Source organism: Lepidochelys olivacea (genome assembly GCF_965140295.1).
Source record: "Lepidochelys olivacea isolate rLepOli2 genome assembly, chromosome: 11".
NCBI lineage: Eukaryota > Metazoa > Chordata > Testudines > Cheloniidae > Lepidochelys > Lepidochelys olivacea.
Window position 1 is genome coordinate 12,691,544 of NC_140421.1, and position 11,849 is coordinate 12,703,392.

At 42.1% G+C, this 11,849-nt stretch overlaps 1 protein-coding gene across 4 annotated transcripts in view; it reads left to right on the top strand.

Annotated features, from left to right (window-relative positions):
* KALRN (kalirin RhoGEF kinase) overlaps positions 1-7,719 on the top strand; it is a 765,876-nt gene extending 758,157 nt beyond the window's left edge. For all 4 annotated transcript variants that reach the window (XM_084643219.1, XM_084643220.1, XM_084643221.1 and 1 more), the window contains 2 exons: positions 938-1,076; positions 3,538-7,719. In XM_084643219.1, coding sequence (XP_084499345.1) covers positions 938-1,076; positions 3,538-4,083 — 685 coding nt within the window. In that variant the 3' untranslated portion in view covers positions 4,084-7,719. The remainder of the gene's footprint in view (positions 1-937; positions 1,077-3,537) is intronic.
* The last annotated feature ends 4,130 nt before the right edge of the window (positions 7,720-11,849 follow it).

Consider the following 11,849-nt stretch of genomic DNA (forward strand, 5'->3'; position numbering starts at 1 on the left):
GGTCTTCTACTGTCTCATCTATGGATTAAAGGAAACTAAGAATCATTGGGACAAGTTCATGTTTGATGTTACTCCACTGAAGGCAGTGGGAATACATCAGAGATTAATTTGGCCCACTCTGTCCATTTTTTAATAATTGTGTTCAAATATATATCAGTCAAATCTCACCCAAATGCTGCACTGCATTTGTCACTATAAAACATAGGCAAGTGCCCTTGCTCTGTAAAGAAAAGGTTTTTGGAGACAAGGTGGCTTAGTGGACAGAGCAATGGTTTAAGACTCCTGAGTTCTAGTCCTGGCTCTGCCACTAACCTGCAGGATTACCTTGGGGAAGTCACTGTCCTCCCTGTGCCTCAGTTTCCGCAGCTGTCAAATGGGGATAATAATAGTGGCCTGCTTTGAAATCTAATGATTAAAAGAGCTTGATGTTATTATTGTAAAATGCTACTGAGATAGACTGTCCCATGAAATACATGTGGGCTATGTGTATATATATTTACACAGTTAAATAGACCTGGGTGGACATCTTTCAGTGTGTGCATTTTCAAAAGGAAAATATTTTCATTTGAAAATTTCGGGTTTTTTTTACAGCTTTATTCATCAGCTCTACAGATAAATAGACCAATCCCAGTAAATACATGTATTTGCTTTCAGAGAAATTGCCACCATATGTTGAATCAGTTTTTGAGCAAATTACGATATCTTGAGGCTGCTTTAGATTTTTCAAAGACCGTTGATAAATTAATGGTTGAGAAATAATCATGCTACCGCTTTCATGGCCTGCCAGTGTCTTTAGCGATCATTAGCTACATGCTGAGCCTTACATTTTAGTTTCCTCCATTTTTAGGTCATTTGCAGTTATATTTTCTAATATTAGCCGTTCCTGGAGGTTTCATGTGATTTTTTTTTTCAAGCTGGGTTTTTTATTTGTTTTTAGTATGGATGATGGCCGTCTCTTGGATTATCTGATGAATCATGATGAACTGATGGAGGAAAAAGTAGCTTTCTACATAAGAGACACAATGGAAGCCTTACAATATCTTCACAATTGCAGAGTGGCTCATTTAGATATAAAGGTAGGAAGAAAAGAGGATGAAGCTGTTCATTGGTCAAGCACCGCCCCAGAATGCTTAGGAGACACAGTGTGTGACCTAATGAGTTTACAGTCTAAATAGACAGCTCAGATCAAAAAAGCGCCAGGCGGCCAGCGGACAGGCTGATCACACGGGTGGTGCAGGATTTCTTTCTTCCTTTTAATATGTAAGACATCCCTTCCCTGTTTCATGGGTTTATACTGCTGGGCTTTGTGGAAGAGCCATGTTTTAAGGAGGGATTTGGTTAGGAGAGTGGATGCCTGGCACATGAGAAAAGTTGCTCTTGCGAAAAAGAGAAGAGTAGGAGAAGGATGCAAAGGGAGAAGTTGGGCAGGAGGAGCAAAGTAGGGACTATGAAAAGAAAAGAGCAGAGAGGCAGACAAGAGTATAGTAGTGCAAAGCCTTGAAGGTGAGGGCAAGGAGCTTAAACTTGAATGGGATGGGACAGGAGCCCCGCGGAGAGATTCAAGGAGGGGAGTGACTTCATCAGAGGGGAAAAAGGATTTTCCCAACTGCATTTTGGAGAATTAGGGAGGCTCGAAAGTCCATAGTGTCATTAACATGAATCAAACCTTGTTTTGCTAACACACCTGGCAGGAGGCAGCTCTGCTGTCAGAGTCTGACAGATAATGTCCTGAATTCATTATTGTAATGTTTTACTTATTGGCATTCCAATTCTTTTGACTGATTGTAACTAGCACAGAATACAGTCACTAGAATTTCATTGGGGATTGACACAAACCTTGGCTCAAGCTGCCCTGGGTAGCAGTTAAGGTTGTATTGGTTGTTTTGGGATTGATTTATTTTTATACAAAGTGCAGGTGCAGACTTAAATGGCAATCAAAAATAGACACTAAGGCACCAACCTGCCCTCTTATATGAATTCCCTTTCCACTTAGTGACTCAATCCCTAGTAATAGACTCAGCTCAGTGGAGGAGTCTCCTGGAATCATCAGACCAGAAATGTGTCCTTGCAGGTGGTGCTTTGGTTCTTCCATTGCCCATGACCAAATCTTTTTTCCAAAATAACATATAAAAAGGTTAAGTCCCAATTGGCTAAGCTACTCAAAATGCTTTTCAATATGTATTTTTATGTTCTTTGCTGGACCCATAGGAGCTTTCAGGAAGTCTATTGATGTTCCTGCAAATTACTTAGAAATTACACTGAATCCTAAATTAGCAACTTTGTTAGACCATAGGGTAGCTTCCCAAAGCAAGTGGTGGGAGTCCCCATCACTTGAGTCATTCAGAGATGCATTGATGGGAACAAAACTGTGCTGGTAAGTGAGAAGCAAGAGGGGCAGAAGTCACAGTAGTCCGTAGACTGAGTCATGCACTTATAAAACTGGGTGAAGGAAGGGATGCTGGTGTTGCCAACAATGATTTGAGAACGGGGAGAGAGGAGAGTGTTTGGAAAGCTCTATGATTTGTTTAATTTTAAGACATGTTGAGCTTGAGGTAGCAGTAAGAACTGCATGAGGATGAGGAGACAGAGACCAGCAGAGAGGTATGAGTAGATGATGGTGAAGAAATAAATTTGAAAGTTATCACAAGCTAGATGAGAGCTGAATCCACGGTTCAAATGAAAACTCCTGGGGAAAGTGCAAAAGGAGGGAGACAGCCAGAGGGAGAGAGCCATAAGAAATGATGAAATAGCTGTGAGTAGGAGGAAACCACAAAAAACTCCTATACTCTTGTTTGGAAGACAAATAATTATATCCATATATAATTGCTCTAGGAAGATTAATTTGGGAAAAATAAACGTATCTCCTAGAAACCAAGAGTCAAGTCCTGCTCCATTACACTGGTGTAAAACCCGAATAACTCTATTGATACTAAAGGTGTTGTTCTGCCTTAACAGCTGTTTAAATGGGAGCTGAATTTGTTCCCAGGCATTCAGTGTCCTGGTTGGTATTTCACATCTCTGATTCAGTATAAGTCTTGATGAGCTACTACACATGAAAAGCAAAGCTCAATATTGGTGTAGACCAGGAGTTCTCAACCTTTTTCTTTCTGAGGCCCCCCACCTCCCCCAAACATGCTATAAAAACTCCACGGCCCACCTGTGCCACAATAACTAGTTTTCTGCATATAAAAGCCACGGCCGGTGTTATGGGTTAGCAAGCTGGGCAGTTGCCCAGGGCTCCATGCCACGGGGCACCGTGAAGCTAAGTTGCTCAGAATTCTACTTCAGCCCCAGGTGGAGGGTCTCAGGACCCCAAGCTTCAGCTCCATGCAGGGGCCTATGCAGCTTTCTGCTCTGGGCCCCAGCAAGTCTAACACTGGCCCTGCTTAGTGGACCCCCTGAAACCTGCTCACAGCCCCCCAGGGGACCCTGGGCCTCTGGTTGAGAACCACTGATATTGACTTCTCTTAAAGTGAAAGCCACAAATTTAATTTACAAAACAATCCTACAATTTAGTCTGTTTTAAAATTTCAACAGCCAGAAAATCTGCTCATTGACTTAAGGATCCCAGTGCCTCGTGTCAAGCTTATAGACTTGGAAGATGCAGTTCAGATCACAGGTCATTACCATGTTCATCAGCTGCTTGGAAACCCTGAGTTTGCAGCTCCTGAAGTTATCCAAGGTGCCCCTGTCTCACTGGGCACGGACATCTGGAGCATTGGGGTCCTCACCTACGTCATGTTAAGTGGTGTCTCTCCATTCCTGGATGAAAGCAAAGAGGAGACCTGTATAAATGTGTGCAGAGTGGATTTCAGCTTCCCTCATGAGTATTTCTGTGATGTGAGTCATGCAGCCAGAGACTTCATCAATGTTATCCTCCAGGAAGACTTCAGGAGGAGGCCAACAGCAGCCACTTGTTTACAGCATCCTTGGCTGCAGCCTCACAATGGCAGCTATTCCAAAATCCCACTGGATACCTCCCGTCTGGCTTGCTTCATTGAGCGCCGCAGACACCAGTATGATGTGCATCCAGTTCCCAATGTTAAGAGCTTCATAATGAGCAGGATGAACCCGGGAACGTGATGCTGTGTGGTCCTGTGATACTACACAGCTGGGCCTGAGGCAAGGCATACAGTATAAACAGACACAAGGCAGAATCTGTCTGTATATAATTCTGTATTAAGTATTACATACATTTCATGTGGTTTCCCAAACTGAGGGATGTAACTCATGGTTGCAGTATCTGTCCAGTTACTCAGAACCAAAGTTACTGTAGGTGCTGTTAAGTCTGCATGCACACCCTCTTGACAAGGCTGTTCTTGGAAAGCAAGCAATCTTCTGGTTATAATGTCCATAATATAAACAGGGTGTTTAAAATGGGAGCCAAAATACTGTTGCCTTGTTTTTCTGAAAGGCAGCCTTATAAGACAGCCTCACGATCTTGCCAGACTGATTTGGAAGAGAGTAGTGATTGGTGGAGTAAAACTAGGTTGACCCTAGGCAGTCGGCATTTACTGCAAAACTGTGTTGGATTCAGATTTTGCTGAAATCATTGCTAGCCAAGTGCCAGTTACAGGCTGGACTTTGCAAGCCCTTAATACACATGACTCCCATTGACATCAATGGGGACTCAGTCTGCAGAGGGCATGCAGGATCAGGCCCTATTCATTGTAATATAAGCTTTTGTGGTTAACTGATTTAAATACAATGTGATTTCAGACATGCTGTCATTACATGTTATTGCTCACGCATACCTCTCCAGATGAGAATACTAGTGGGATTCCAGAGCTTTCTGCTATATCAAACCACCATGCAGTAACTTTTAGAGCTTCGGTTAAGGCAGTGAATTCACTGCGCCAGAAAGCTGTTTTGACTAAGCACAATGAGACGCTGATGGTTTTTTAAAACATTTTATAAACATTGTACAGAAATCTTTTCCAAAACCTGTGCACTGAGAAAAGGCTATGTCTGATTTTTGCCGTATCTGTAAATTAGATGATTTTTTTTCTATCAGGTTGTTCAATTTACATATGGGGGGTGGGTGTGGGGGTGGGTGTGTGGGTATAATATATATATAAAAGGATCCTGTTCCATTTCTAGCTCTGAAATTGCTTGGCCCAAAGTTCATCCAAAGCTGGTCAAAGTGCAGAAAGAATAGTGGGTTCATCTTTGTGTTTACAGCTTCAAAATGGTTTTCAGTGTTTAAAATTGGTTGCTTATTACACTTCCAGATTCATAAATCTCGCTCCAGGCACTTCAAGGCCTCCACTACCAAAGCATCCATGAGGTTATTTTTATGTCCTAGGCAATTCATTGGCTGGCCAAATCTTCTTCCGGTCCTGCGGCTAAAAAGGGGAAGAGGCAACTCACTGCCTAGTGTTTTTCCTCCTCCTGCTCCAATAGCTTGGGGACCCTACAAATTGTAAGGCCAGCCCTGTGGGGGGGTGGATCTGATAATCAGCAATGCAGTATATTCTGTCCAGGTTCGTGGGTAAGTTCTGTCAGTGCTGAGAACTATCTGCATGCCTGGAGCAGGCAATACCACTGATGTTACCAAGCCAGATAATAGTAAACCCTTCATTCATGGCGTTGGGATTTCTCGAGGCAAAGGGCTTGGTCCAATAACCTGTGCTATCTAGTCTATCTAGAGAAATCACTTAGGGGCAGTAGCAAAATCCAGCACACAGTCCAAGTGACTAGGCTGTGCCCCGGGAATATCCCCAGGAGTTGGTTGGTGGGCAGAGAGGAATTCTCTCCACCGCCAAGTGATGTAGTCACTCCACAAGAACTACGATAGCCTCAGGGCTTCTGTCTTTCACCCCCTTCAAAGCCCAAATTCATAGCATGCAGGAGCCCTCTACCTTTCTGTGGGATCCCAGCAATATGCTTGCCCTACACAATGAAATCACATTGACTGAAGTGAAGGTAGGGCCTCCTCTGCCCTTCGGGTGGGGCAGTATATTTTGCTAGTGGACACAGAAGCCAGCAAGAGCACATTCAGAGATGCTCAGCCCTGTGTAACTTAGATAAAAGAATGGGTTCTGGGGATCTGGGACCTGCAGTCAGAGAAGAGAGACACTGTAACGGGGAGGGTCAGAGGCAGCATAACAGGCACTATCAATGAGGAGGGAGAGCCAAGCACTCCGAAGTGGAGGGGAGGCAGGAGTCCATCTGGAGGACTTGGAAGGGAAAGGCTTGTCAAGGGCTGGATATTATGGATCATCTGGAACCCATTCCACTTTTCTAAGCAAATCACCGGCACCTCCCACAAATCAGAGAATAGAATCACCTCCTCAGCAAGACTGCAACATGGCGTTAGCATTGGCAGCAGAAGCTCCTCCAGACTACAGCCACCGATGGGTTTCCTACATGAGTTGCGGCACTCGGGTATTTTCTCACTGCAGGACTATTCATACTTCCCTTCTCCCTACTTGTAAAAGTTGGCTCTTGAGGACATTTCACTTATCTGCTTTGATTGTGCTGCCCTTAAGTATCATATTGCCTCTATATAAATCCATGGTACACCCACATCTTGAATATTAGTTGCAGATGTGGCTGTCCCATCTCAAAGATATATTGGAAAAGGTTTAGAAAAGGGCAACAAAAATGATTAGGAGTATGGAACAGCTTCCGTAGGAGGAGAGATTAATAAGACTGGGACTTTTCATCTTGCAAAAGAGACTACTAAGGGGACATATAGAGGGCTATAAAATCATGACTGGTGTGGAGAAAGTAAATAAGGAAGTGCTAGTTACTCCTTCTCATAACACATGAACTAGGGGCCACCAAATGAAATTAATAGGCAGCAAGTTTAAAACAAAAAAAGTATTTTTTTCACACAATGCACAGCCAACCTGTGGAACTCCTTGCCAGAGGATGTTGTGAAGGCCAAGACTATAACAGGGTTCAAAAAAGAACTAGATAAATTAATACAGGATAGGTCTATCAATGGCTATTAGCCAGGATGGGCAGGGATGGTGTCCCTAGCCTCTGTTTGTCAAAAGTTGGGAATGGGCAACAGGGGATAGATCACTTGATGATTCCCTGTTCTGTTCATTCCCTCTGGGGCACCTGGCATTGGCCACTGTCGGAAGACGGGACCTGGGCTAGATGGACCTTTAGTCTGAATCAGTATGGCCGTTCTTATGTTTATGGGAGTTCAGTTAAAAATCCCAACAACTTTTCTAAAATCTGTGTACTTTGTAAGCCACAAACTTTCTCCTGGTCATTAGTACAAAAAAAGTCACATGGATCTTTCTCAATATGGAGTCAGTTCTTGTTTTATTTTCTTGCAATCTGCATTCAAGTCTCAAATTGCCACACAGAGTAAATGCACTTGCAGCTTTGAGGCTTGTGGGAAAAGAGATTGGATTGACAGCCAGAACGTTTAGGGCCTCTTGCTGCCATAAAATGATAGAAAAAGGAAGGATGAAAGGCTGGGAGATAGGTTAGGCCCTGTAGCTCAAAAAACATCTTTAAAAAGTGAGGTGCCTTTTAGACAAGAGATTGGAAAATGCTGAACTTGAAACCTTTAGATTTTTATGCAGGGGGTTTCCTTTTTGCTTTTGCCTCTTTCTCATTAGACAATTCCATTTCCCATGCACTGCTCTTTTTCAGTTAGCTCAAAAATCCTTGAACCTTTTAATCACAAGGTTATCTACAAATGTTATGAGCCTGATCTTGCATTCCTCACACAAATAAAACTACCACTGATTTTAATAGGTGTTTTCCCTAAATAAGAAATGCCGAATTGCACTATAAGTGCTAGTTTACATTAAACACTAAGGAATTATGTCTGATCTTGCTCCCACTGAAACAATTTATGGCCAAATCTTGACCTCTCCACTGCAGATGCAGAAGGACCTGAAAAGTGTAACTCTGCCCAAATGAGTCCTTGAACTTCAGCAAATAGGAAAAGTGGATCCTCAAAGTGGACTAGTGGTTCCAGAACCGCAACAGCATGGTGGCTGTTGGAGAGCTTGCATATTAAGTATTGCCTATAACAAACAGTGAAGAGCTCATTGTTTTTCATGAGGTACAGATAGGCTGTTAAGAGGTTTGAAACCAGAAGACGAACCTGTACTGTGAAATTTTAACCATCAGTGTGGCATAATGAAAGGTAGCAGCAATGAAGTTAATGAAACACCAACATATATGATACCATCCTGTATGTATTTACTGAATTCTGACAATAGAATTGTAAACGGCCACATGGCAAATGGATATTAAGTGGAGAAAGTTGAATTTCTAGTTGCACAGAGGTCTGGAGGCTCTGCTTGAAGTGGTCAGGTCACATGTACTTTGTAATACCTTACTAATTCTTTGTGTCTACGCAATATTGAAAATCCTAAAGAAAGGGCTGCTGCTTAGATAGTGACCCACCAAGAGCAAACCTAAGATGCTGCATTAACCGAAAAATCACAGTGCAGCAGCATGTGTGTGTGTGTATCCATCTAGCTTTGTCTCTGTTCTTGTGAGCAGGCATGTTTTTGACACTGAAACACTCTGGCCGCTTACAAGAAGGGAGCGAATAGGCAAAGAAGACGACTGGCACCCAGTCAAGGTTTTCCAATACCGGTAACTTAAACAGTAACTCGTGGCCCTCAGGGACAGAGTACAAATTCTTTAGACCCGGGTGGCTGATCTGGAGGAGCTAACGGAGAAAGAGAGGTACACAGACCAAGACTGACTAAAGCGGTCCCACCCCCTATCTGACAGATTCTGTGGTGTTGATGAGAAAACAATCCCATAGTTGGGACCCTCTTCCAGATGATGTCATGGTATCCTCTTGCACTGAGGACACATGGACAGATGGGTGCAGTGTGGGGGAGAAACTGGTTGATGTGGTACATGAAGGTACTAATGATGTAGGGAAACATAGGAGAGATGTCCTAGAGACCAAATTAGGCTGCTAGAAAAGAGATTACTGTCCAGGACCTCCATGGTGGCAGTCTCTGAAATGCTTCTAATTCCATGCACAGGGCCAGTTAACTAGTTAAGATAGGAAACAAAAGGTAGGGGAAAATGGTCAGTTTCACAGTGGAGAGAGGTAAGTTTCTGGGTCACCCAAAGATCTGTACTAGGACCAGTGCTGTTCAACATATTCATAAGTGATCTGGAAATGGGGTAAACAGTGAGATGGCAAAGTTTGTAGAAGATACAAAATTACTCAAGATAGTTAAGTCCAAAGCAGATTGTGAAGAATTACAAAGGGATCTCACAAAAGTGCATGACACTGCAACAAAATGGTAGATGAAATTCAATATTGCTAAGTGCAAAGTAAAGCATATTGGAAAACATAAGACCCACCTATATTTACAAAATGACGGCATCTAAATTAGCTGTTACCTCTCAAGAAAGAGAACTTGGAATCATGCTGGATAGTTCTCCAAAAACATCTGGTCAATGTGCAGTGGCAGTCAAAAAAAAGCTAACCATGTTAGGAACCATTAGGAAAGGGATAGACAATAAGACAGAAAATACCATGTTGCCTCTCTATAAATCCATGGTATGCCCACACCTTGAATATTGTGTACAGTTCTGGTTGTCCCATCTCAAAGATATATTAGGACTGGGAAAAGTACAGAGAAGCGCAACAAAATCTGAGGGGTATGGAACAGCTTCATCTGAGGAGAGATTAAAGACTGAGACTGTTCAGCATGGAAAAGAGACGACTAAGGGGAGATATGATAGAGGTCTATACAATCATGACTGGTGAGGAGAAAGTAAATAAGGAAGTGCTATTTACCACTTCACATGACACATGAACCAGGGGTCATCCAATGTAATTAATAGGTAGCAGGTTTAAAATGAACAAAAGGAAGAACTTCTTCACACAGTGCAGTCAACCTGGGGATGTTGTGAAGCTCAAAAGTATAATTGGTTTCAAAAAAGAATTAGATAAATTCATAGAGGTTAGGCCCCTCAATGGCTATTTGCGAAGATAGTCAGGGACACAACACCATGCTCTGGGTGTCTCCAAACCTCTTGACTGTTAGAAGCTGGGAGTGGATGACAGGGGATGGATCACTTGATAAATATCCCTGTTCTTTTCACTGCTGCTGAAGCATCCAACACTGCCACTGTCGGAAGACAGGATACTGGGCCAGATAGACCATTGGTCTGATCCAGTATGGCTGTTCTTATGTAAAATAATCAAAGCTTTCCACATCCCACCCCCCACTCTGTCACCTCCGTGTCTTGTTCCTTCTCTTCTTTTTCTCGAATAACTGATCCTTTTGGCAGGAATGCTATTTTGAAGTGCTAAGAGACAAGGTGTGTAAGAGCTTTTATTGGACCAACTTCTGTTGGTGAAAGAGTCAGGCTTAGGCAGAGGTCTTCTTTAGGTCTGGGAAAGGTCTATTTTGAAGTGCTGGCAGTTGAAACAAGCATCATTTTTCAAGTAAGTAAATTTGGGGCCAAATTCTGCTTAGTTTCCTGTGGTGTCAGAGGGTTTCACAGGTGTAACTGAGGGCATAATTTGGCCTTTGATATGCTAACCATCAAAAGAGGCTAAATATGGAACCCCAGAATGCTATTTGTATGGATGCTTTGGGACTATAACCATACTTTAATGCCTTTCAAATTAGAAGATAAAAAGCAAATTATCTAAAATACAATACAATCTTCAGAGACGAGTTTAGCGACGAGTGCATACACAGAGGACTGACAATCACACAGTTGGTTCTGTTTCCAGTCATTCACTATGAGGCAGATTCTTCTCTCCCACAGGACTCAGATTTATTATTCAGTTCATTCTTTTGTGTTCCAGCAGAAGATGGGGCTTTTCGGAGGGGAACAAAATATAATCCTATTTTACAAGGCTGATTGCACACTGCCATCAAGTGATGAATTCCTATTCTGGAATCTGTATATTGATGAATGTTACCATACTGTCAGGATTCTGAATATTTGCTGTAATTGTGGTCTTTTAATATGAAGCTACTCAAACAAACATCTTCTCTAGTCACTTAAGCCATATTTCACCTCCCATGTCTAACTTTCGATGCTGGTGCTTTTACTTCTCTTTCTACCAAACTGTTCAAAATTACTCTGCCAGTGAGGTCAATAAAACCAGATATGCCTTCCACTGATACCATAAGGAAGGCAAAGGCACAGACTGTTTTGTTGTTTTTTAAAAGAAGGAAATTTCACAGTGAGAGTTAGAATATACTGATGCTTTCCAATCTTTGCAACAATCAACTGAAAGAGGAGCAAAAAAAACAAACAAAAAAAAAACTGCTAGGAGCACAGCATTTTCAAGGTGCAAACTAATTCCACAGCCTTAATTTCAGTGTCCCGCTGGTCTGCCTTAAGTGTATGTTCTATTACAAATTTCATTTTGTATACACACAATGTGGTTTTGTAAAGGTAAGTTTGTAAATAGTTTATTTGAAAGTCCAATCACTCGTGTAACATTGTAAAGTGATTAGCTGCTGTCACGTGTTAATATTACTATGCTACAGTACGTTATCTACAGAAGCTTCAAAATGTACATCTTCTTTCATTGTGTTCCTATAAATACAGTATATTAAAGATGCAGTTTCTGGGTTTTTTGAGTAAAGACAATTGTTCAGAGAAAATGAGTCAGTTTTATTTCACAAACTCTGGATTCTGTAGAGCCTTAAGACACTAAACCACATCAGCTACTTTACTTAATACACCCTTTCTGACTGGATGTCCAAAGGGAACTCAAACATTGAAGGTATCACCTAATAATGTGCTAGGTCTTACATACAGCTGAGCAAACAATAATTGCTTTTGTAGTTCAGTAGTCAAATTGGAAAATCCCCCAAAAAGTTCATTTTGGATCAACCTAACAAAGAACTAGGAGCGGTGGTTCTTGCGGA